A 27773-nucleotide genomic window follows, 5' to 3' on the forward strand; every position below is an offset into this window, starting at 1 on the left:
CCAGGACAATTTAGCTTGAGGTCACAGGTTCTTGTCCAGCTTGGGTTAGTATTATTCAAAAGTCATAATCACTCAGGATTATTATTAGCACTCATTTGGTGCTATGTTTGAAATGCTTGCAGGTCATTCTTCTTTGTGCATATTTGGAAAATAAAACTCACACTTGTGCTAAGTAGTCCTTGATTGACAATCCTAGTAAAGAGATGAAGGTTTGAAAGGAAGCAAAAGTTGTTCTTAAACATTTTTGGGACAGAATGGGGAACTTGGATATCCATTTACTCAGTGCTGTGTTTGTTCAGTGAATCAACCAAGCTCTGTGGTCCATAGGATTTTCAGTCTGGCACCATTCTCAAACACTAGCTTTATTCAGAAACTTATTTATTAAAAATTACCATTACCTATTTTTAAATAACTAAAGAATGATCATTCAAAATATACAAGCGAATTATTCCACTTATATTAAGCAGAGAGCTTGTATTTGTGGGAGGCTTGAGGTACATGTATTATCATCTTAAAAAATCTGACATGACAGATTAGGAATTGTAATGTGCGCTGAGTGGAAGATTGTGCATCACAGATAAACAGGTGTCCAAAGTGATTTGTCCCATATGAACTGTTGAAATAGATTCTAGTTTTAATGTGTACTATAAGCTGCTGGACAGCTTGGACACTCTTATTTATGCTTCATCTACCATTTTTCTTTGTTTCAGTTCTTTGTTTCAACACCATATTTCACATCAGACAGTAGTTCATACTACAAAATTTTTAGTGATAAAAATGGTTATAAGCATATTCATTACATCAATGGCTCTGTGGTAAGTCAAACAGAATGGTCCACATTAATCTACTGTAAATTCCTGAAATAATTCTACTGTATTCAGTAACTTATATATCTTGCTTCACAGGAGAAAGCGATCCAAATTACAAGTGGAGAATGGGAGGCAATATACATTTTCAGAGTAACAAGTGATGCGATGTAAGTATTGTGCAGAAGAGAATGTGTTATCAGTGTTGTCAGTAAGAGCAACACTTAATCATTTGCACACATATCAGCCATTTGTCAACTCATCGAGTTATAACTAGCTATAATTTGTTTAGTTACTCAACACATCCACAGCAAAGTTGTATACAAATACAGTGCACAGGTTTGCAAACTTGGTTTTCTTATGGAAGAGCCTTTGTAAATTCCCCCCCCCTTTTTTTTTTATATTCAGTCATCCATCTTAGAGGCTCTTATCTAGAAAGTACTTAAGTTTAAGCTTGTGGTTAACTCTCATGCAATTAGCAATTCAATTTTATTTTGCTGAATTTTAGCCATGGTGTCTCATTCAGATTATTATATATAGAGATATAATTTACGTAATTTGAGTGAGTAGTTCATGAGAATTAAGACAGAACTCCTATTTATATATTGTTTATTTGTCATCTAGTCAGAATTTGAGCTAAGATTTATTGAGATGAAATGTTAATAAGCTTAACTTGCTCTTCCATCACATGCAGAAGTCTCAAAAAGTGCAAGTTAACTTCCAAGAAAGCTTTTCATTTTCATGCTGGTTCACAGGTCATCATTTTATGGATTATTTATTAACATGTAAATGAATTTACAGTTTCTATTCAAGCAATGAATTTGAAGGCTATCCAGGAAGAAGGAATATTTACAAGTAAGTGTTATCAATATTATCTGAATGATACTAATTTGATAGAAGATGGGTCTGGATTTGCCAGTAAAAGGATCTAGTTTGCCAATAAAAGGATTTTTAGTTTTGCCAGTTAAAGATCTTTAAAATGTTAATTTCACAACTTAATTTAACTAAACCTTGACATCAAATTATATCTGAGAATTGAGGAGAAATACCATCTAAGTATACTACTGGGAAAAAAAAAGAAAAAAGGAAAGCATTTATATTTAGAGGGAAGCATTTTGAGGTTAAGGTGCCTATGTTCTAGAATTTGAGGCAGACCAATCAGAAATTATTTATCGCAAAATAAATATTGTTTTATTTTATTTTCATCCTAGAATCAGTATTGGACAAAGACCTATCAGGAAACAATGCATTACTTGCAATCTAAGGAAAGAGAGATGCCAGTATTATACAGCAAGGTTCAGTGAACATTCTAAGTATTATGCCTTGATCTGTTATGGTATGTATGGCATAGGAACAAACATATAATCAGTTATTCTTTGAAATGTATATGAGGTATAGATAATACTGATTATCCCAGATAATGGCTAGATGAATCATGGAAAATTCATAATGTCCAGGAGGGATTCCAAGAAAGAAACTTCTCCATGTCCAAAAACTTGGGAAAATGTTTCTGAAAATGTAAAAACTTATTTTTTACTTTTTCAACAAAAATCTCCGGATTTTTAAAAATAAAAACAAATTTTTCAAAGTTGTTCATGGTAGAAAATTGATTTTTTAGCTGACTCGTCAAAGTCAGGCTCTTTCCTGAAGCTGCAAGAGTGAGATTTAAGAAACATACGCTTACATATGCTGATTTTCAGTGCAGATGATCAAAATCAGCTATGGAAAACTACTGCAACATGTTTTCCAGTTGAGATGATTAAAACCTGTGTCAGCCACAAAATGTTGGACAGTTACTACCTGAGAAAATTTTTAATAATGGAACAAAGAAGAACTTAATTTAGCAAGATGTTTTGAAAGACATTGAAAACACTTCTAACACAGAAGTATTAGATGAAGTCTTAGCTCTGCTGAAGTAAGTTAGATGATTTCAGTGATCTGAGGTTTCATCCATTATTGTAATCAAAGAACAATAACATCATAATCTAAAAAAGGAAAAAATCTGTCCAAGTTTTCCTTTTGCATACTTCATATAAAGTTTACTGTTCTGCTTCTGCATTGGATGATGAGCTGAACAGATCCTAAGAACCTCTGCTAAGCAGAGGAGCAAATGTAACAGAATAATAGCGCCTTTCAATCATTTGTGCACAGAATAGTCGGTAAGGTCATCACCATATGAAAGCCACTCACTTTCACAAATATGATATGACATATTCTCAGAAGACTGTATCACATTGTTAATTCTGCGTTCACCTTATGTAATCACATCTCAGGTATTAACCAGATGTCACTTCATCTCTAGGGAGGAAGAGTTTGTTGATAGATTTAAAGTTACTTCTGTTACGTTTGCTAAGCAACACCTGTATGTATACAAATCTATGTACACACAGTACCTGGTGCATTTTTTGTGGCAGGGACCAGTTGGTTATGCAGTAGAGAAGATTCAGATTTGTATAAGACTGTATTCAACTCTAAGCCCTTTAATAATTCTCAGTTACCAAAGTTAATGTGATATACCCTTTATCACTAAAGTCAGGCTTCAAATTATAAACAGCCTTCTTTTTATTCTTATGACAGGTCCTGGGATTCCTATTTCTACTCTTTTTGAGAACCATGGTGATAGAGGTACTGCAAATATCTTGCCTATTTCTGGACAATTGTTTTTCTCATTAATCTTCACTATGCAGATCCTCTAGTGCAATGTTTAGGATTACACTCAAGAAGCCTTTATTCTTGTTTGTGTATCAAAAAGAATTAATAAAATATCAAGCTTCTTTCTAGCTTTGTTAATTAGTACAATTCAAATATCAATGAACACATGGAGGGCAGTATTTTCATTATTGAGTCTGGCACTTTTGTAGCATCCTGATATTTTTCTTGTTTGCAAACTGTAGGTGCAGTGAACACTGGCAACTTCTTGTCTACCAAATACTGAGTAGAACTTTGTAGAACAAACTTTTGTGTTTTCAAAGCTATTCCTTTTCACATTTGGATGAACAAGACTGATTTTTTTTCTTGAACCAATCCTACCCCATGCAAGAGGTAATAGTATACTATTTACAGCTTGCAGTTAGACCTACAGTACTGTACTAATTAGAATTTGGACCAGTGACTTGCTCTTCAGCCATCAATAGAGAGGTCAGTGAAGAGCAGAAGATCATAAAAGTGAGAGACTCTGAGTCTCTTGCTGGAGTTCCCATTTTGTATGAAAAACCTTTTCTAAAGTAATTTGAATGTCTATTTTTTACATTCCAAGTCCTCATTCTTTAAGTAGGCTGTTAGTGAGGACTGATTGGAACCAGGCCAAGCAGGAATTTGAACTGTTGTAGCCATTAAAATGTTAGTTACTCTGCAGTGAGTTCTCTTTCTGTCCCCCGTTTTTCCCTAAAAATGCTTCTTAAACTTTAAAAGCTCTCACTCTTGATATGTTATGAAAACAACATGGTCCTGTAAAAAGCTTCAGTGACTTGGCATTCCCCCTTCACTCCACAGTAATCAGCAGAAACCCACTGATACGTTCTAATGCCAGGGTCCTTACATAGCTCAGTTCAGCCCTTATCCACAATGCCCTATTGATGGAGGGTTGTCTCACAAGTAAATACAATTAAAAACATGAGGAAGACAAATGCATCAATATTATTAAAATAAACTAATCAGTGCTATTTTATGTAGAGGTCAATGAATTGCAACATAAGATTATTTGACTACAATAGAAGTTGGTACCTCTTAGTATTTAACCATTCAAAAATATTTGCAGATGGAAAAGTTTGCTCAGCATCTCTATTGCAATTGTACTAGGATCCCAGTCCTCAGGCTGGACTTCTGTTGTACTAAGTGCTATAAAAACACTGTGTTCTTCTGGTATTTCTTTTGCAGAGGGTTTAAATACAGCTAATGCATGGATCCTTTTGTATTTAATCCATTGTCATAAATCACTATTTTCCATGATTCATTATGACCTTGTGTATTAGGGGTTCCTATGATCTTCCTTATCAAAGTATGATTCACATGAAATGCTGAACTAAGTGCCTGATTATAAATACGCATTTCTTAACCGCTCTGTAGGAGAGAACAGTTTTACTATTGGTCCATCTTGTCTCACTCTGCTGTTGTGTTATTTTCAGGAATAAAAACACATTCATGCTCTTTGACCTTTTACATTACCTTTCATGTATTAAAATTCCTTAATTCTCTTGTTTCATAATCTCCCCTTTTGAGGTGCTAGAAGTATTTGTCTTGAACTGGACTGCAAGCTGTGAAAGAGTGGTATTGGATCCATTTCATTGAAGTTGGCAGATTTTTCATCACCCGTGAATTTTAGTAGGAGGCATGCAGTTTAATTGACATACACTGGTTTGGAAGCTCCCTCCACCATGCCTACAATTCATTTGTGGTAATGGGCAAGTTTCAGGAGATTTGAGGGGAAGGAGAGAAAGCTGTTCAGCTGAGTTTGGATGACTATCCAAAGCTAGAATGATCTTTCAGCCACAAAAATCTACTTGAATCTGCAAAACTTGTCAGGGTACTTTGAAAGAACAAATTCCCATGTTATAGTTCTAGCATTTCCTGAGAACAATCTAGCTCAAGACATGCTGAGAGAAGTACTTTGTGTATTTTTGCAGCATTTACAGAAACAGGCAGTGGTTTCCATTTAAAAAAAAAAAAAGGTAAACTAATGAAGAAAAATCTCCTGAAGTCCAAAAAAATTCTTTTTCATTTTGAAAGTGAAATTGAACATCACAGATTTCCATTATGTACAGTATTCTTTGACCATCCCTACTCATGGAAAAACATGTAAATAACCAAGTAATACACAGTGGTTTCATAACATATAGTTCTGCGCTCTATGCTGGAAATTCACTAAATTTTAAGTACTCATTTTAAAATGATATAACAGTAAATTGTGTCTCAAGCAATTAAAAGAAAAATTTTAAATACTTTCTAAAAAAAAAGAACAAATAAAGCTGTTGAGAGAAATAGAAATATGGATTGACAAGATGTCATTCATTAAGCTACAGTAATGGAAAGAGTTAAAAATTATGTTAGCTGTAAAGGAGCATACAGTATCTTGGCAGTATAAGTCAGGACAGCATGCATTAATCCATTACTAAGGACAATTACATGGTACATCTAGCATCTTCGTGGGAACGTGCTGTACATTGGTTGAGCAAGGATTTGCCACATCCCCTAATAAAGCTCAGTTTTCTGTGTTAGCCCAGAAGTAAGACATTCTTGAACATCTGTGGGCCTAACCACAGTGCCTAGGATTCTCAGAGGGTAAATTGATGCCATGGTAGGCAAGAGAGGAACTATCGGACTCTGTTTTGCGTGATGTGATGAATTTTATGTTCCCTGGTTTCACCATATGACAAAACTGTCATAAACTCTCTACACGGGAAAGGAGTTTCCCCCTAACATCCAAAACTCTAACTCTTAGGCAATATGTGAAATGACTGGCATTGCAAAATGTACATCTTATAAAACCTGAAGAATCTACCTGCACTATTATATCAGTGCCTGGCTTTTATTTAGCTATATCATCAAGCCCAAGTAGAAGTTTTTGAGCTGGCTTCATTACTCTGCTTTTAAAGTTTCACAGATTTCCTTTCTGTTCTAATAACACAAAATAAAGGGATCTCAATTAACAAAGAGCAATTAACAATAAATTATTTGATAAAATGGGCATTTCTTTTATTTAGAGCTCAGAGTATTGGAAGACAATTGGGAATTGCAGTCTGCATTGCAAGAGATCAAACTGCCAAAAGAAGAAATTAATAAACTTGAAGTGGATGGTATAAGTAAGAATTACACACTTTTATTATACTTTTTATTTGCGTATCATTTGAATGTTTTACCTTCATTTTGTTACAGTCAGTAGGGTCTGTCTGTAGAACAAAGTGTTGTCCTGGCAGACAAGGAATCAAAGCCTTGGTTCTGCTCTGTTTAACAATGAGCAATATATCTATGCTTCAGGTTATCCATCAATAAAATAGTAGTTAAAATACATCTCTGCTTCACAAATGCAAAAATTTTAAGAATTCATTAATACTTTTAGTAAAATGTTTAAATATCACATAAAAGCATTATAGTATGGCGATAATAAAAAGTGAAATGTAAATTGTTGTTCATATGTTGCACATTATATACACTTGTATACACTATTGTTTTCATTAATGGTTTTGCAAACAATAATCATAACATAACAATGAATCCGTGTAATGTTTCCAAAACTCATTTATCATGAACTTAACATTTGTGTTCCTAATGGCATTTTTGTAGACACCTGGAAAAATGAAAACCTAATATTATATGAAATAATATTTTATACGTATTTTAATTAAAATTTAATTTTAGTTTAATTTTAATTAAATTTAATTTAATTTAAAGATTAATTTAAAAATTTTTTTACTTTTACTGTTTAACTGTGAAGAACACTTTAACTGTTCTTCAACAGTTATATACGAAAAATTACTTAGTTCTGTGATTCACATTTTGTGCATCCTGTAGTTTGTACTGATTCATTTTCATATCCTATTATACCAAGCTATGTATTACACCGAACTATGGATCATGCTTGAAGGAATCATTTTAACCATTAACAATATAATTTTAATATATCTTTTCTAGCCCTGTGGTACAAAATGCTTCTACCCCCACAGTTTGATAGATCCAGGAAGTATCCTCTGCTTATCCAGGTGTATGTAAGACTTCCTTTCTTTCAACATTGTTGTTTTGTCAGAAAAATCATTTAGGGAAATCTGGGACATTTGCAACATTTTATCAAGCAAAAGCAAAACCAGTTGGTTCTGTTTTGTTTGTTTTTTTTAAATATTTCTGGAATAGAAACCCAACCCAATGGAAATCAATGAGGATTTTAATCTTAGTGTGGCAAGGATTAGTTCCTCAGAGAAATAAAAAGGATAAAAATATGTAAGCTATTGCTTAAAGTTCTTAGTTCTGCTGCTGCTTCTGTTTACCATGGTGCAGTCTGAAATGGTTGCTTTCAGCTATTTTAATATGGAAAATATAAAAGCCTCCTTCATTTTTAATTAAAAAAAAGTAAACCATGAAGACTAGTTTCTTTCATCAGATTTTCCTTCTAAAGAGGATCCTGCAAGGATCCTGTATCCTGCAAGGGAGAGGAATGTAATGTATTGCAGGCAGGAAAGGCAACAAAAATTGCAGTGGTACAAATAAATGAGAGGCAGAAAGAAGAGCCGAGTGGGTGTGATAAACTTATATTGTTCTTTATTAACCAGTGGTGATCCAAAGGTCCAAGAATGCTAAGTATGTTTGGCTGTTATTTAGAGGACAATATGACATCAGTTATATCCTTGAGATCAAATGTGTAATTTGCATTAGGCCATTCTCCTGAGGAGTAAATGCCTCTCTATATTGCTCAACTCTGTGGGGTGTGTGCTGCTCACAGCTACAACACATTTGATATTCCCTACTGAAACAAAGAAGGGCTGGTGAAGGCCACAAAGTGTAAGGAGACATACTGTTTTTTTCTGTTCTCTTTGTTACTGCTGACTACATGTGGAGGTCAAACACAGAAAATCAGAAAAGCACTAAACTCCAAAAAAGGCTGTAACACGTAATTTCTGTGTCCAAGGAATCAAGAAAAGAAAGAACTGAGACTTTGAGGCATGTCTCTTCCCAGGATTCCTGTTAGGATGGTTACTTGATGCAGAACCCCTTATTTTGAGCAAAAGCTAATAGTTTGCCTTAGCCCTAAGACAGTAAGGATTAAAATTGGATTTTAAATAGCAAAATCTCACAAATATATGAAAATGATAGTTGGACTGTTTCTATCTACTGAGCTCTCTGAATCACAGCCATATAGCAAAATACTTGTGGAGAAAGTGTAAGACGTGCCTATAGCCCTAGTCCATTTCCAGAAGATACTCCTTCAATATCTGAGTCATTTATATATCTGAGTTGAAATGTGTGAATTTTTCCATCAGGTATGGAGGACCCTGCAGTCAGAATGTAAAGGACACATTTAGCATTAGCTGGATAACCTATCTTGCAAGCAAAGAGGGAATTATTGTTGCTCTAGTGGATGGCAGAGGGACAGCTTATCAAGGTGACAAGATTTTGCATGCAGTATATCGAAGACTAGGAGTCTATGAAGTTGAGGACCAAATCTCAGCAGTGAAGTAAGTAGAGTATCTCCCCATATAATTGTTGTGTTTACATACATACAAGAAGTATTATGAAAAAAAATTAAATATACTTCTAAGCTTCTCTTCTGGCGAGCTGAGGTCTCTAGGAAGTGAGACAAGAAGTAAGACTTGCAGAAATTAAATACTACTGAGCTGCTTAATGTCGGTGTGGTTTTGTGTGGTGTACTAAGTCCACGTACTGCTAAATGATTTGGTCCACATTTGCACCTCATCACTTCCATTTTATAAGAGCATCATCAGTGGCTTCAATCCTAGGCCTAAAGACATATGAGTGTCACTGGTAAGAGGTAAGCTAATGTTTTACCCATTATTCTGAAGTTTTTCCTGTAGGCGAAACCTATTTCAGGGACTTTAGTGATCCGTAGTGATGGACTGTAGTGATTAGACAAAGGTCAAATGTGAAGTTTGTAACAGCTGAATCCCAACACTCACCTTCAAGAGGGTGATTAGTCGAAAACTTGCCTTCCATGCCATTTTAAAGTAGTTATAAACAACTAGATGTGTCCTCTGGTAGTTGTTCCATAACAGATACTGCTCTGCACCAAAACACTTGAGGTGTTCCAAGGGAAAATAAGTGCCTAAGCAGAAGTTTTGAGAGGGGGTAAAAGTTGAGATTTTGTGAAGAAAGGCTGCTTGTTAAGCTTATAGGTGCAGTAGCACCATTAAAGTAAGTGTTTAAAGATGAAGTATTACCTTGAACCCCACAGAGATGGGTGCAAGGCAGGAGCTATGAATTTAGCCTGGGTTTTGGTCTTGAATTTGACCTGTCAGAGCATGGATAGATTTCTTGGTGTGACTAATAAGCAGGATTAGTAAATACCTTCTTTCCACCAGTAACAGACCTGGCTTTGAGTAGCATAGCTGGAAATAAGACCCAGCAGCCTAGGTTTCCACAGCTTTCTCTTTGTGTTTGAGAACACTGCCTGTGTCTACAAGTATGGTAGGATGGTATCTTTCCTCCTGCTTCTGCTTTGTGATTTTTCCATTTCCTCCTCAATAATATAAGCACACTGTTATCCTTTTCAGTGGTAAGTAAAACAGATTAAAATCTTGGCATGATATACAACTAAATGCAATCTATTTGATTTTCTTTCTTGAAACTTTTAGCCGCAACAGCATGTTTTAAAATATCACAAGAGAAATAAATGGCTTTTTATTACTCTGAATTGTCACTCAGACATAAAATGCCAGAGACGGAGAGAGCCTAAACTGATTGTGCAGTTGCAGAATCTGCTGAGGCAGGCTGTGAAGAAATGACCTCAGTCTTCACACTTCCCAATTTTCTGTCAGCACCTAGACTAAATTTTTATTCAGTAAGATGTATTACATTCCATCTTCCTGATCTAACACATGGTTTTATGATGCATGGTTTTTAGAGAGGATCTTATACTCTAGTGGAGAGTTCTTGGATATGCTTTAACTGTAGGAGGAACCCCACTAATTAAGGCAGCGATATAACATAGCTGAATCATTTTTTGGCTTTTCCGACTTTGTCCCACCCAGACAGTATCACATATTTTGTGTGTTTCCAGTCCCTTGTGCTTGCCCTAGCAAAAGCCAGCAGTTGCTGTTGTGTATGTTGGGATGTACCTGAAACTATTTTCCGTATTTGTCACTCTTGAACCTATATTGTGTTTTTGCATTATCCCCTCTTCTCTATGTTGCTAATACAGCTCTGGAAGTACAGCCATCAGACCATGATGCAGGATTAATGCAGGAAACATTGTTTTTATAATCCTCTTTGACCTGTTTGACTATTGAGTGTATAAGTGAGGTACACCTTTCATCCATCATGACCTCACTATTTGGGAGCATTTGAAGATGTTCTCCTCATTATTATTTTTTATTATAGTAGCTGTATGTGCACTACACTTTTCACGCACATAAAAAAGAAAGTTCATTGCTCCAGGGCATTTCAAGTCTCAGAGGTTGATGCTGTGCCTCTAGAGATGCAGAGTATCAACTCTACACTGTAGATATATCAACATGACTGTAAGATGAGTATGCTGAGCATCTTGCAGGTTGAAGTCTGAGGTCTGATAATCCAGCACCTTTGGTGTTAGAAGGATGAAAATGGTAATAGCCTATGGAGATGTAGAGCTATGGAAAATGACGTGGTTATTAGCAGGAGTGCACTTTTTAAGCTCTTTTCTCGGTGTGAGTGTATATCTGTACATATGTATATGCACATACATATATGCACATGTACAAAACTTAAGTATAACACATGATATTTAATTTAGAGAGACAGTGTGGGCTAACTGTCTAGGTGAATATTATGTATAAGACAAAAGAACTTTTTTGCCAGGAAGCCAGTTGGGCAGAATCCGCATCCACTGGAAAAAAATATATATATATTGAAAGTGTAAATTTAACCATTTTGCATTCTTTCAAGAAAAATTCTTCCCTTTCCTCTGAAAAACATATTAGTTCATTAATTCATGATTTGGAGAAATCAGACATGCTATTTTGAGTGTTAGTTTGCCTAAATTGATATGTTTAGAAAAAAATGAAAGAAAAATTACATTTTGCTAATTGGTTATAGTATTAACAATCTTATTATGCAATAATGCATTTATTACTGTGATTTTCTTTTCCACAGGAAATTTATAGAAATGGGTTTTATTGATGAGAAAAGAATCGCAATATGGGGTTGGGTAAGTGGGTTGATCTTTTCTGTGTTTATTTTTAAATAATCCTGCAATACAGTTTTATTAATTCTTCTGTATTCTGTCCTAAGCTTTATAAAGCTTCTTCTCCCAGTGTTTGTGATATTGCCAAAGGGGTAGTTCCTGTTGGTTCTTATATAAGCAGAATTGAAACTGTCCATAGTGAACTTTGTTATAAACCTGAAAAGGGACCTTTGGCAGCTCAAGAGGGAGTTTTGAATAGCTAATGTCTAATACACTGTTTGGAGTTGAAGCTAAGCAAAATTGAGATGTCCTAATTGTCTTTACTTTTAACTTGGGGACTTACTGGCATGGTGTCAAAATTCAAGTATTGGGATCTTTTCTGATCTGAGATTAAAATAATGAGAAAAATGCTATGAAAACTCTCTTTAGAAAATGTGATCCTTGTGTTATTCTGGATCACCATTCTGGCCTTGAAATGGTCTGTAGGGATGATTGGTGGTTTCAGGAGTGTACAACACTGGCAATTCCTCAAAGTGGAAAATTTGGAGAGTATGAGAATCATCCCAAATAATTAGCCAATCTGTTTTTCAGCTTTGAATTTTCTTGTGCTTTCTTTTGTCACACTCCCAGAACCTTTTATAGCCAGATGTATTGTAAGTCTTTATTATTAAATGGCCAGATTCTATAAGCCAAGAAGGCTCACTGAGAATATAGTAGCATATTTCAGGGGCAAATTTTTAGGAAAGAACTGCATCCTAACAGGAGAAAAAGAAATTAGTGAAATAGTTGTTTTTTTCCCATGCTGTCAGTTTTAGTCTTCGAAGTAGGATCATTGATGGAAATGAGGTGTAGACCTGGTAGTGGTGTTTATGGAAGAGCTGAAGACAACTTCAGTGGTAGCACAAATGCCACAAATCCTAAGAGATTTTTAAGGTGTTCAGGCCATATGACTCAACTGCTCATGTTCATGATGAATGGTTGAATCAAGAATGTATAGACAATGTTGGAGTCCTAGTCCCTAGCCTGCTTCAGCATCTTCAGCACAGCACAGAATTATTCAGGAGAGCAAGCTTAAGCCATAAGCAACATCAGAGGGTCTCATGGATTAGGGACACTACTACAAGGAAGGCTAATGGGGTTTGGAGGCCCGACCTGTATTAACCACCCCATCTTCTTACTCTCCCAGAATATCAATATCTATTATCCAGCAATCACAGGAAGCTGTAACTAGAAAAGCTTACAGAATAAACTGGGATGTTAGCCACTGATTAACACTTTCCAGTATTTTGCTGTTTACGTATGTTTGTTTTTCTGATTATCATATATATGTTCATTTTTCTATGATTATCCTTCAGAAGGACCTTCCCTTTCATTCTCTTTAATTTCTGTCTTTGCCAGGAGAATTATTCTGGTCTGTCACTCTTTGTTTACTTTCTTTTTTTGGTTTTTGTTTGTTTTTGTTTGTTTGTTTGTTTTCCTTGGCCCAGTTTCATTGTAAAAGGCTTGCCCAGAAACAAATTACAGGGTGGATCTTGTAAGATTCAGTTTAACTGTAACTATAGGAGTTGCCTGATCTTAGATAGCACATGAACAGGGTTGCTAAAATCCTTCTATGAGGTTTCTACCAACTAATATTTAAATTACTTTGGTCAGACACTGCTATTAACAACAGGATAAAATGGGATGCCATATGGTGAAATGAAGTGACACAGACACTTACAAGTGGGTAATTTTAAAGTGACATTAAGTATGCTAGGACACATGAAAATCTTTTATTTTTTTTAATCGCATCATATTTTATTTAACAACTGTGTTTCAAGAACCAATTAAGAGATTTCACAGATCTAAAGTATTGTATCCCAATAGTGGATATATTATTCAAATAATGGCACTATTGCCAAACCTGTCAATCTTTTTTTTTTTTTTTTTTTTTGAGGGGATATTGTATTTTCCATGTATTATACCATTTCGTGGTCCAGAACCTTTGAATGGAGTTGGAAGCGGTCTCCTTATTTATAGCCTGCGTTTTGGCAGGTATCCCTGAATTGTGTTGCTCATCGTAGTTTCAGATTGACCAAACTCTTCTGGGTGGCAAAAGCCTTTAAGTGATCACTAAAATAATTCGGGCTTTGAATGCCACCTCTCTGCCTGTTACAGCACATACTCTATCTGCCTGATACTAATCCTTTACTTTTTAGCCTTGTACACTGATTTTTGATAAGTGTCCACCAAATGAGCTGCAAAATTGTGTGAGGTATTAATTGTTTCCATATGCATACCCCTCACTGTTATTTCAAGATGGAATGTTATTTTAGAGGAGGGAAGGACTGACTTGCACAAAAAATGATTTAATCATTTACATTTATTTCCCTTAATCTTTCATATGCCTTTGATGAGGTTGATAATCTTCAGAATTTTGTAGGAGCCCCCAAGCTTTTATCCCTCCCTCCATTCCAGAATAAACAGGAACCCATTATTTCCCCAAGGCCTTTATACAAGTGTGTTCCAAACCCAGTTCCACACCCCATGGACAGGCAAACCAAATGCTTTTTATTTACAGTATATTCCTTTCTTAGCTGCTAGCCCCACACAGTTACACAGATCTGTGCTGCTATCCAGGCTTACTCATTCTTTTGCCTAACTTCCAGCTATGAACTCATTATTCCTTGCTAGGTCCCAGTTGGAGGCTAGGCCAGAAAACAAAAGGGAACAGTGGCAGATGGTAAGGAGGAATTGCTCCAATTTGAAGTTCTCAAGTAGCTGAGCCTGTTAGTACTGAGGATGGGATTGGTTCAACATACCAATCACTGGAAAAAGCTAGGTAGGTTGTTAAGGGAGGGAAAAGCTAGAAGTAGCACACTCATCCCAGGATGAGAGGCAGTAGACACAAGTTACCCCAAGGGAAATTCTGATTTGGTATTAGGCAAATTTTTTTTTAAATGACAGCGGTCAACATTGGTAGAGGTTTCCTCGAGAGGCTGTGGAATGTAGATGTGACCCTGGTTGACCTCATTTAAATTTGAAGTTAACCCTGCTTTGAGATGGAGTTTGTGCTAGATTACTTTGGAGGACCCTGCCAACTTAAATTTTTCTATGATTCTAAGTGGTAATAGAGCAGAATCCTGGGTAAGCATTGAAGAAATAGCAGGAAGATATGACATGATTCAATAAAACTGTCTAATCATCTCTTTCTCACAAAAAAAATAAGATTCATCTGAAGCCAAAAGAACAAACAGAATCTTTGTTTGCTTCGCCCTCTTTGCATTCAAAGCAGTGTTTACTTTGGAAGTAATTTATATGAGTTTATTTCAGAAAACAAAATGATACTTCACCAAAAATTTTAAGTTGTCTGTGATTTCTTCCTAGTCCTATGGTGGATACGTAACTTCTCTGGCACTTGGATCTGGCAGTGGAGTATTTAAATGTGGAATGGCTGTGGCTCCTGTCTCCAGCTGGGAATATTACGGTATGGAAACTTGTTATGAATATTGACTTGGAAAGAAGGATGAAGCATATAATGACTTTCTAAATTAAATCATTGCAAGAGCTTGGCAATATGAAACTTTAAAGACATTGCCATTACCTCAACCTAAAACTCTGCAGACCTTAAGTTTAATGCTTTCCTTGCTGAAAATAACTGACTGTAACTTGCAGTTTGGAACAAATTTTGTCACTTAGAAGGTGTACCAGGATAATTCCATATGCACATCTGTAACAGTAAGTCTGTAAAGCCCTCTTCATAAACCACTTTACTCAGGAGTGATGTCCCTGAAAATTCTTGCTAAAACTTTATCACTGAATTCAGGAACAGTTTTTTCTACCTGTAGTGGAATCACAGTGCACATCAACTCCAGTTACGGCAAATGATCTCTGTCAGGAATCAGTATTTCTGATGATTACAAAGTTATTTCCCAAAAGCAGAGGAAAAGAGAGGGAATCAATTGTGTCTGATATCAGGTATTTTTTATTATATTTTTCCTAAATACATCCCTTTAGACTTTTCTGAGCCACATCTCCTGCCTTGTGTTACAAGACATATATTTTATATATGTGCAGTGACTTAGGCTCCAAACTGTTTTGAGGGGACAACACTGGGAGTATACTCCCAGAGCCTTGTTGTGTGAATAAAGTAAGCACATATTCATACTTACTTACAGACTTGTTAAGCTCTTGGCATGGTGTAAAGGAACGTTAGTGTAAAAAAGAATCATGACATGTATGTTTTTCATGAGCAAAATGTAGCACTTCGAACACATTTACTTAGCATATGGTTGTTTGCTAAGAAGTCTTGGTTATGAGAAAATTTTTTGGTTAAATGGGAAAGATTCCTTCCCTGATTGCTAGCACAGACATTCCTTGTATTTGCGGTGTTTTGCAAACAAAAAGGAAAACATTTGATACAGGAAGCATAGTCTTTGTGTTTTCACATAAATCTTGGCATCAAGATCTTTTGTAGACATTTTCACTCATGATCACAAAATTATTTCCAGAATGCAGGCAAATAGAACAGTTTTTGCAAAAGTCCTTCAATAAAAGAAGAGTTATAAACATTTCAAGAATTCAGTGAAGTTTTTGGGTAAGAGTAGGTCAGACCCTCACCACCACAATCTTTACTTTAGGTGAATTTTCAGGAGGGAGTTAAAAAAATCATGCTAAAAACACATTGTAAAATCCAGAGAGCCAGAGGTACCTCCCCTAAGGAAGGAAGGAAGCAGAAGGAAGTCATGAGTCATGAGTTCTGGCAAACAGATCGTGTTAACATTAAGGTGAACTGTGTTAGGGCAAAATAACAGGATGCTACATATTTGAGTCTCCAGGCAGTGTATGTTATAGGATGTACTGGCCCCTAGAGCTTCAAAGCTCTGTTCCACCCTCTTTTAGATGCACAGAATAGAATCTGGACCATAATCTTTTCTCTAAAGTCCTCCCACTAGCCTTCGTTTTCTGTCAGAATTGATATATCAGCTGAGCAATTATAAGATGGCAAGGGAAATAGCATTCAGGGACAATGTATAGTTAAAAGCATTAAATGTGTGACTTTTAATAAAATTCTCAATTTATCTCCTTTTTCTTCCTCAGTAATTGACAAGCTAAATTTTCCACTTCATCATTCTAATGCAATTCCGCTGACCTCGGTGGACTTGTTGTAGTCATACTGGTAGAAGAGAGCAGAGAATTTGGCTCAGAATATTGTAGAAATGCCAGCCATTCAGAAAAAGTCTATTTCATCGAAAACTTAAGCCCAATATGGTTGTTTGACACTGTGTTGACAACAGATATTGCACATTTTCTGTTTTCATTGAACCATAAAGTATTTTGATAAACGATAGGCTACTTAGAATCTTTGTACTTAGATAGTTTATTGCAAATTACCTTCAGGAACTGTAATTGGCTGATCTGAGAGACATAGTACGCATCTTTAGTGCTCAGTGGTAACATATGTAAAGGATATGTAATAAAACATGGGAACTTGAGTATACTGAGTCATTTTTCTTCCTTGGAAGAATTCTCATTTCTACTTTTTAACAAAATTATTCCAATGTAGTGTATCATACTGGACACTAGGTGAACAATCTCAATTCCTTATTGATTACATTGGCCACTCCCTCTTTTATGATAGGGAAAGATGATGACTCTTCTTGGTCAGAAAGCCCCTACTCTAATAGTTAAATAATTCCCATACTGCTGCAGCTCGACTGCTCAATATGTGCCAGTTTTTCTTTCTAGGAAAGATCATAAAGGAAGTAACATTCTTGTATTTTTGTAATTGCTATTAGTTAAATTACAAATACTCAGCTCAAAGATGGCTGTTCCTTATGATTTCTTGGTGATAGATACGGTTCAGGTATGCACACTCATTCATTTCTTCACATCTATTAACAGTCTGTGTTACTGTTAGACAAAGGAACTGAACAGAGTCCAGAGCAGCAACTGCACTGCTTTTCCTATGCAGGCCTATATCGTCTCTTGCTCCACCACTATTGCTGCATGCTGTTGTTGAATAGGAAGAGGAATACACACACACACACACACACACACACACACACACACACATTTTTACTGCACATTCTCATACACATCCCAGGCTGGAATTTTGCTCTGCTTCTCTTTTTAAGGTGTCAGCCATAATCTGGGTCATCTTTCCATCACGCACCTTTTACTGGGTCATACAACTAACTTCTAGAATTCAACTCAGTAGTATAAAATAATATCAGTTAATTATCTTAATCCACAAAACCCTATGTTGGTTCTGCAGATGAGTATCAAACCACTGTTTATGCAAAAAACAGCTAAAGCATCAGAAGTTTTATTAATTAATCTTCATGGTTGATTTTTTTAAACATGTTTAGGTTTTGGTGTATTATGAGGAAACCAAGCACAACAGATATAGTTAAACAACCTTTTATTTGCTATGTGTCACTGGGGAGGCATGCTGTTAACTATGTACGGTATGCAAAAGTATCTATGCATACTCTGTCTACAACTTTTTTTTTCTTTAATATTGCAGCATCTATCTACACAGAGCGATTTATGGGTCTTCCAGTAGAGTCGGATAATCTTGAGCACTACAGGGTGAGAATTCTCTTTTTGTGTATATTTGCCTTAAACCTGAATCACACTTCCATGGACGAGCAGAACAGTAAAGAAAGAAAATGACCTGCCAGCTCACATAGTGGCAGCCCTGTAGCAGCTGAAGCTACTACTGTGAAATTCCTATCTCCATAGTTACTTGTGTTTTTGTATTTATCAATCCTAAATATGCTAAATTGAAGGATCCTTTTTTTCTTACTTGGACAAGTCTGACAGTTCTGCCAATGCAAACCATTAGCCTAGGAAAGAACTCATGTGAAAGAAGTTAAAATGTTGATGTTTATTAGGTTTTGGTTGGTATTGTTAGCTATGGTATGCAAGCTGCTTCATGCTAGTTTAACTGTCTGATAATATCATAAGCATACTAAACAGTCAGAACACCTTCCCCTACCTGGAAACGGTTGCCTTACTGCTTTACTTCACATTAATAGGAAATCTATAGCTTCCTCTAGCAGCACACACACCAATTCTCAATACAGAGAGGCCTAAATGAAAGCCCAGATAAGTCAGCTGAAAGACTAAGTTTTTGGATTATGTTCTAAGTACCTATTCCTCATCCCAACCCAAATTACAGAAATGCTCGATGCCAAACTGCCCGGGCAGAGCTGTCTGGGCAGTCAGGAATTAGAGTATTTAGGGAATGACGTGTAGTGGGAACTGTGCTTTTTGTGAACTAACCCTTAGAAAAGGCACCAAATATATATGGCTTCTGTTATGATCTTAGACAGATATGAAGTCACTGCTATAATTATTATGCCTGTCCAACTGTTTGATTATTTTTACACTAGGTAATGAAAGCCTTTCAGCTCCATGACTGAGTGGTTTAAATTGAAGCTGCTGAACTGTTCATTTTTCCTCTCAACAGAATTCAACTGTGATGGCAAGAGCAAAGAATTTCCAAAACGTGGAGTATCTTCTCATCCATGGAACAGCAGATGGTGAGGTTTGCAAATGGCAGTACAAATACAGAGCCAGAATCACTTTGTTTGAAAAACATTAAGCATCTTTCTGTGCCTTTGATTAGGGTCAGTACTTAGATCTTTGGTACATTTCCATATGACATATTACAAGATGCTTACTCATTCTTAGCAATGTCAACTGTATCACTTGATAATTGGTGGACACAACTTAATGCACTATAAATTTATGCTGCGTGGTATTTACATGTTTCAACAGCCCATCCCTTTTTTTCCTTTTCCAGATAACGTACATTTTCAGAACTCAGCACAAATCGCAAAAGCTCTGGTAAATGCACAGGTGGATTTCCAGGCAATGGTAAATAACAGACTATTTTCCTTTTTGAACAGTGGCTTATGACTTTATTAACAAGCTCATCTGACATTTGGCAATGTTTTTAAGAACCCAGTCTAACTGAACAAGCTTTAAAATGTGGCAATTGCTAGTGCATTTGTTACTCTTCATAGAAAATTTCTTGGTCAAAGGGTTTGTTCTGCTCTTTTTTTTCCCTTCTGCCCCTTCGGATAGTAATAGGATTTCTCTCTTGTGAAGGATAACTTAGAGACTTTTAAAATGATCCAGGGAGAAGAATGAGAATCTATCCTCCTGAAAGTTGCTGATATATAGTAAAAGAGAGGTAGATGGAAGAGCTGGCTTCTGGGATCAAAACTGTCCCTGGTTCTGATGGATTCTATCTTGGACTGGATATGCCTGTCACAGGGAGGAGGTGGAACACAGGGAAAAAGCACATGAGGTATCCAAGTTTTTTCTCATCCAGGATGAGAAAAAAAATTATTTGCAAAACTCAGTTGGGGTAGTAGGTGCAGGCAAACAGAAAAACAAATAGACAAGAGGTTAGAGGACATAAATGAAGAATGAACAGCCGAAAAGTAGTACTGAATATATGCCAGCCCCGCCTTCTGCACCTTCTGTCTTGGGGTTTATGACCTAAGTGTCTGCCTACTATCAGATGCACTGGCCTTCTGTCTCAGACTGCTCTCCCAGGTCCATAAACTCCCTAAAAAGTGATCACAGAGGGATCCCCCTGTACTTGCAGTTTGTAGACCCTTTAGTGAATTCCACATTTTCTGCATTTTTCACTCATACATGGCAAATGTAGATTGCTTCTCAAGTATCTGGAATATTGGATGCAACGTAGTCATTCTTGTTCAGTTACAGGGAAATCTGAGTAGCGTAGGTTCAGAGAAGAGTTAGAAGGATAATCTGGGAATGTCATTGATCAGAGCACTTACTTTATGAGAGCAGAATGTTTTTAGTACAGTAAAATAACATCTGAAAAAAATATGGCATTTCTGCCTATAAGTGCATTGGAGGACAAATATTGACAGAAATGCTATTGAAGCTAAAAGACAGTGTTGGCACAAGAACAAATGGATATAAAGTGTTCACAAAAATTAGAAGGTTGTTCTGTTAGAACAGTTAGATTTTGGAACCTGCAGAATAGTGGGGAGGAGGGCAAAAACGTACCTGCTTTTGAGCTTCAGGTTTATGCCTTCAGTATGAAGGGATCAGACTCTGCAACCCGAAGGTGTCTTGTTACTCCTTGAATGAGAAGACAGAAGGATTTTTTGCTTTTTTTATCCTGTTTCTAATGGTGTGGAAAGTGGAAATATCTCCAGTGCCAAACTGTCTTCCACATAACAGTTGTAGCTAGGAGGTTCAAGTGATAGCTGCTATTTCCAAGATCTAGCATAATCCATATCTATATCTCATTTGCAATACGCCGTTCACAATGCTTGTGGCCCTGCCGTAATGTGGAATGTTTCTAATAGAATTCCACAACATTTAGGCAGAGGCTTACTACTGAGAGGCCAATATTCCTAGCCAAGTCCGTGACCCCTATTGCCAAGGCCGGCCGCATACGTCAGGGACATTTTATCCCCTAGGGCATCCCAGAGCTCTTTTGCCTGACTTTATAAAACTGACTCATCAGTACAGAGGGAGTAATGCTCTTAGATTACAGAAGGTTTAGAAACTTTGTTCAGCGAGAATATGACTATAATGGAAACTGATGTGCTTTCTTGAGGCATCCACTTTCTTCTCTATGGTAATAAATAAACTCTGGAATTGTTTAATTATTACAGAATTGAAAAGATAAAGTAGGCTTCTTTTTTTTTTTCCTTTTTCAGTGGTATACTGACCAGAACCATGGAATTCCAGGCCTTTCAAGCAAACATCTCTACACGCATATGACCCACTTCCTCAAACAATGTTTTTCTTTGTCAGAATGAGTAGGCTCTAAGGTGACATAGGCAAGGTGTCTGATTCATTTCTGGGAGCATGCAGTGATAACTGTTCCCAGGCTGTATAGTTTTCAGGTGAATTAATAACAGGAACTATAAAGTTTTAAACTTGATGTTTACATCATTTTTGATATTGTATATTAGCAGATGTTATGCTAATACATGTTTTGGCACATTTAGCACCTGTTTGATAGAAAAAATAAAATCAGAATGTAAAACGCCATGTGCATTTATTGTCATCTTGCTTAAACTTACATTCTGCATTGCAAAGATAGGTGGTCCATTGAGAAGGCATACTGCCAAGTGAATATGCTTGGGTTTGTTAACCGGAACTGCAAAATGGGCAAGGACCAAGAAAGTAGTGCAAGTACCTAATTAGCATGCTAACAACAACCAGTTTTTCAAAATGTGTTTTTATTTCCAATTTCTTGGAAAGAATCCAAGTAGAGATAGGAACACACAATATTTGAAGCTGAAGTTTGGATAATTATCCAGAGTATTGAATGCTGTGTTCAAATTTTGTTCGTCCCTTATTTGAAACCCTGATTCTGCAAAACTCTGTGTTCAGGTTTAAATATAGAAGCAGGACATTCACCACAGGTGTTTTATCTCAGTATTCTTTCTGCCTGTATTAAGAATTTGTGAGCCATTATTAGTCTCTTTTTAATCTGTAATTGTCACCTCAGCACTTCAAATTGAATCTCAATGTCATTCATCCCATGTAGGGAAGGAAGGGATTAAAGGATCATGCAAGCTTTCTTTGCTTTGTTTCTAGTGAAACTATTTTAGGGAGTCTTTTAAGAAAGCTAAAGGCTAATAATTACTGGCATGCATATATTCATTTGATTAGTAATTAAATCAGTCCTGTCATAATGTAAGAATATGAACAAGATAATTGGCAAGAGACCCATTGTAGATGAGATGATTCTCTGGTCATGTGTTTAGAAAATACTGAGTTACTCTACTGCATTAGAACTGTGCTCTATCTAAGGCAGTATCTCATCTCTGCTATTAGCCAGTGAAAGTACAAAATAACCTGAAAAAGACAGTGGAGTTACCCTCCCATAAGAAAGCTGCTTCCTTACTCACAGTCAGAGATTGGTTGCTGCTTCTCTGTGGAAAAACAAAGGGATTTCATTTGACCCTCTTGATAAAACATAGGGTTTAGCCAAAAGCATTAAAATGTGGAAGTGACTTGCTATGTAACAACTTCCTTCGTTTTGTTAATGGCAATATCAAATCTGATTTTCTGAACATGAGAACATTCCTCAGACACATCTTTATGTAAATGTAGTTGCCAAGCTGTTTGTAATGGTTAAATTATACTTTGATGGGAACTCTTCAGAAAATATTCAATTAGTTCAGGTTTTTTTGGAAACGCTGCCAATTTTGTGACGTTAATGAGCTTTTTGTTGGTAATGTAATTAAAATTCAACTGCTATAATGGTTAAAGGAAAAAATGATAGCTCTAAGAAAGTTAACATTAAAATAAGCAAATATAACATGAAGTAGGGCTAATTAGATCCTGATTATATGGTCCTCTGTGCATTTGCTGCAAACAACAGTGGTCTCAGTAATATGGTGATTTTACAAATAAGGAATACAATTCAGTTGAAATTATTGAGATTTAATTCTGTTTGTTATACTGATACAATGCCACAGAAACCACTGCAGAACTGAGGTGCAAGAGTGAAAAATCCAGCTCTTATACCAAATGTTTAAAGGTTTCAGACCTTTGTGAATACGTTGATGGGTACCTAGAGCAATTTTCAAAATGTACAGTAGCAGTCTCTCATTAATGTCAATAAATTAGGTGCTCTTTAGGTTAATTCTGTTTGAAAACAAAGAGAATTTCTGCACCTTTAAATTTCTGCACCTTTGTTTTTATTTATGCTTTTGAAAAGCCTATAAGCTCTGGAAATTTGAACAGATATGTTGGCCCTTCATGGATTCTATAAGTAATAAAGTGATGCAGTGAGTTGTTCACACCCTGCCCACAGGTCTGTTGCCAGAAGCATCTGGAAGTATTTGGGGTAATGGACATTTCTGGAAAATGTGTCAAATAAAATAATGGAAGATACCTCTTTTCCAAGGAATGCATTAGTTTTATTTCATCATTAATCCACCTTTAGGTCTGTTTATTTCCTAAGGCAGAGTACACACGTCTTCCAAACTCTCTACCATTAACCTTGACTTGTAGGAAGCAGTTTTGGAGACAAAGCATGAAAAAAGAAGTGCATCACACTGCTGTCAGTTTTGCTTCCTTGTTTTTCATGTTGTTAATTTATTTGCCTTACACAGTGTTCTTGCAGAAGAATGGGAATATGTCTTCAACAGAGTGTGACATTTAACTGAGTTGCTGGAATAATGTCTAACCTGCAAGCTGTATGACTGAGCAGCCATGTATTTTGATGACTTGGGGAAAATGTCCTAGGATGCTGTGTCAAAAACCCCTACAAGCATAAGTAACATCAAAGTTGCTGGCTTGTGCTAACAACAGGTAACTATGCAGTCATTCATTAGCAATGATGCAGAGCACTTCTTAACTACCAAAACTCTTTCTGTTCTGCATTGCTGTCTACAATCACAATTCAAGTATAATCATTTCCACAGACACTTCACAGGACACTTATTTGCTACTCTTCTTTTTAATCTAGCCTACAGTATTTAAGTACAGTTCTGTAACAGAGCTTCAACAGGGTTCAAGCTGAAAGGGATTGTCCTGAGGCATCAAGCTGAAGCTGTGTCTAACAAAAATATGTTTAAGGGTCAGTCTTATAACTTATATGAATAAAGAGTCTATATTTGTGCTGCAGACATAAGAGTATGGTATGTAAAAGTCAACACTGGAACACAACTTTGAAATTAAGGAATGTTAGCTTTTATGACAAGATTTTCTAAGCTGATCAGTGAGAGTCCCCAAAGTTTTGTTTCTCACCTTTGACCACTTCAAAAGATACAATTTTAAGAAAATGCTAAGCTCTCCCCCCTTTTCTTTTCCCTTTTGATTAAGCATCTCACACCTGAGATGCCCCAAAATTCCACTTCAGACAATGAAACTTAGTCTTCAAGTATCTGTCCTTTAAAAAAGGTGTATAAGCCTCTGAAGATGGGGCATGGCTATTTGATTTGAATGAAGCAGACAGGGCCTTGAGAAACAGGCACAGATACTGTTGTTTACAAGCCTATATTCACATTAATCCAGTTTAACTTTTACAAAATACAACTAGCTAGATACAACTAGAATACAAATCTGCAAGCAAAATCTGCTTTATTCCAGGAGCTGAAGTGTATATAAATAACAGAACCACTGGCTCCACTCCAAACCATTCATTCACCAACCCCCATTTCTGTTATCTACCTCACTCATGCTATGTGAGTTGTATGTATCAATGAACATGCAATCCTTCTCATGTTTCAAACGTGAAACTACGTGCTCTGCTTCACTTGAGATTAGTACAGCTGCAAAGAAGAAAAGGTCTGAAAAGAAAACAGCATTAATAGACTAGGTATAACTCCAGCCAGGCTCCAGATCATGGTTCATGTTATACTCATTTTACTCAGACATCAAGACAAATTCAGACTATATTCAATATTTTCCAGTTTGCCAGTCAGTTCTAATTACAAGGCACAGCTGTTTATTACATTTTATAGAGTCATTTGAATGCTCTGTATTTAATCTGAATAATTCATAGTATTTGCTAAGAACATTTGGTATTACTTTCAATTATGAACATTGTATTCTGAGAATGTAAAGTAACTAGTACATACTTGGCCAGCTCTTTTGCTTGCGCAAGTCGATGCAGCTCCATTGACTTCAAATGGAGCAATTCCAATTTGTATCAGTAGACAATGTGGGCAGCTACATAGTTGCAATAGCTCTATTTCCTGAGGTACGAAGCCATAGACATCCATGGCAGTGAGCATGGAGTTGCATGCTATGGAAAGGTTTAGAGACCCTTGCTCTAACCTAATCCTCCTTCTCAGAATACCACTCTTGCTCTCCAAAGTGCATGGAGTTGCACACATAATATACACACATTTATATGTGCTATATACATATCTATACATGCATGTGTGCAACATGTATGATGTGTATATATATATGTTATATGTTTATACATGTGTAACACATATATGTTGCACTAATTCCCAGAAGGGGAATGCAGGCCTCTTTTGACTGACTGTCATACAGCAAGAATAGGAAAATTAAAAGGGCTGCACAGCCCAACCTGTGAACTTATGGTTGAGGAGGCAAGGGGGAGGAGAATGCCTTCGGTGCAATATAAGAAAGCAAAGGGGGTGGGCCTGTAGTCATACCCCAAGATACATCTTCCCCCCTCCTGTGTTCTTTATATATGTAATGGTAGTAATGAAGAAATACACAGGAAAATGTTTTCTTTTTTTAAAGCTTTTTTTTTTAATTTAAAAGTCAGCAACTTCCTAATTCATTGAAAAGTTAAATTTTTTAAATTTAATTTTTTTAAACTGAGAAATTTTTTCCTAAGAGAAACTTCCTTGAAAAAGTATGACATTCAGGGAATGTTAGCCAGTTATAACAAATATATTTACCCTATTTTTCTGAAAAAACAAATATGCCAGCTGGAATTGTCACTGTCAAAGCAAAAGATTCAGCATGGAGCAGTGAGAATCCTGCTTCTCATTTTACATCTTCTGGACTTTTCCCACAGATTTCTGGTCCAGTGAGTGCAGTATGCTGCCATTACCTGGTACTAAGATGATAGTTAAGGAAACTTTGATCACCTCCAAATTCAGTAAATCCAAGATGCTTATTTTTCAGTGTGTCCAAATGACAAATGGAAAGCATGAAGATGCAACTCTCCAGAAGAATGGTAAGGCAGGTCACTTTCAGGTTCTGTGTCTTAGTGTTACTCAGCTGAAGTGCTGTCTCATATGTGAACTGTAATATAGAGGAGAGAGGGGTTGCACTTATTTTTTAACAACAGGTGCCATGTAACTATTGTATTTTATAATGTGAGAGAAAAAAAAGCAGCATACAAGATGTGTACACATGCATGTTTCATGCACTCATTACAGTTCTCTACTTCTGTTTGGCGTGATGAGCTCTTGTTTGCTATCCTGTTAAAACATATATTACGGTATATTCAGTTATGGCACCTGAAGAGTGCACAGATCTTGATGGCAGTTAACTTCTTTCCTGTACTTTTTATTGTCTGTGTATCACTTGAAAAACAAATAATCAGACAGTCACCTTCTAGATGTTAGATGACCTCCTAGATGATGTAGCCTGTGTAACAACCTGCCTAACCAGGTGCACTGAGCTGCTGTATCTCATACTTTTTTCCTGTAATCATCCTACCATAAACAAGGAACTTTATTTGACACAAGAAAATAAATAGAGCTAAACAAAAAGAACTGCCTGTTTACTAGAAGAGGTGATATGGTCTTACATTCTGTATTGCTTGTTTAGAATGGCTATGTATCTTTAACTCAACATGCAATGAGATACTGTCAGTAATAATCCATTTCAACAAGGCTATACATGCCATCCTGATGCACAAAGGGGCTACACGGCCCATTGATCACCATCTGCTGTCCTGTCGGGGTACTGCAGAGCTCTAAGCAGGCCTTCCGCAGGAGCAGCAAAGATGCTGTGCCTCCTAATACTTAATGCTGGACTTATATTTAATGTATGATTGTGCACCCCATATATAATGCTCATAAAATGTAAACCAAAAGTAGATTAAAAAATACTTTTGAAATAAAAAAGACAATGTATCTCAGTGAAGTTGGCATCTCATGAAGATAAGGAGATTTGGGGTTTAAGGTTGTTTCCAAGCTCATTTTAGCTCCTTTGGCACCATGGCTTAGATATTATACAGTTGTTAGCTCTAGGGAAGGTTGGCATATGGAGACAGTAATACTGGAGGTATTGGTGGATTATTTCAAACAAAAGTCTGAAAAGCCAAGTTTGGTACATATGTATATGAGTTTGTATATGTTATGCTAACCCATGACTGGGAATACATGACTTTGAACGGATGGGAGAGAGTGAAAAATACAGTACGGGGCAGGGAGGATAAGAGGAAGATAGAGGGAGATGTGGATAAGAGGGAAAAGGAAGGAGCAATTAAAAAGAAGACTGACAGTAGGAGAAAGTATGGGTGAAGGTATAAAGGGGAGACAGGGATGAGAGGAACAGAAGCTGTGCTCTTCAGTTTTCAACAGCAGCATTTGTAGTCACTTGCATTTTAGCTAGAAATGACAAAAAGGGAACATGAATCTCAGTACATGGATCCAAGAGCAAAGAAAAATTATACTAACAGCAAAAATTAAAATTGACCATGTGGA

At 36.3% G+C, this 27773-nt stretch overlaps 1 protein-coding gene across 1 annotated transcript in view; it reads left to right on the forward strand.

The window, feature by feature from the left end:
- Positions 1-23439, forward strand: part of FAP (fibroblast activation protein alpha) — a 45309-nt gene extending 21870 nt beyond the window's left edge. The window contains exons 13-26 of the mRNA XM_013960695.2: positions 711-815; positions 906-976; positions 1608-1661; positions 2018-2142; positions 3384-3431; positions 6506-6604; positions 7434-7503; positions 8774-8968; positions 11598-11652; positions 14995-15094; positions 18137-18201; positions 19085-19157; positions 19421-19494; positions 21327-23439. Coding sequence (XP_013816149.1) covers positions 711-815; positions 906-976; positions 1608-1661; positions 2018-2142; positions 3384-3431; positions 6506-6604; positions 7434-7503; positions 8774-8968; positions 11598-11652; positions 14995-15094; positions 18137-18201; positions 19085-19157; positions 19421-19494; positions 21327-21428 — 1236 coding nt within the window. The 3' untranslated portion in view covers positions 21429-23439. The remainder of the gene's footprint in view (positions 1-710; positions 816-905; positions 977-1607; positions 1662-2017; positions 2143-3383; positions 3432-6505; positions 6605-7433; positions 7504-8773; positions 8969-11597; positions 11653-14994; positions 15095-18136; positions 18202-19084; positions 19158-19420; positions 19495-21326) is intronic.
- Positions 23440-27773: the final 4334 nt, after the last annotated feature.

The sequence above is a fragment of the Apteryx mantelli genome, chromosome 6 (genome assembly GCF_036417845.1).
Source record: "Apteryx mantelli isolate bAptMan1 chromosome 6, bAptMan1.hap1, whole genome shotgun sequence".
NCBI lineage: Eukaryota > Metazoa > Chordata > Aves > Apterygiformes > Apterygidae > Apteryx > Apteryx mantelli.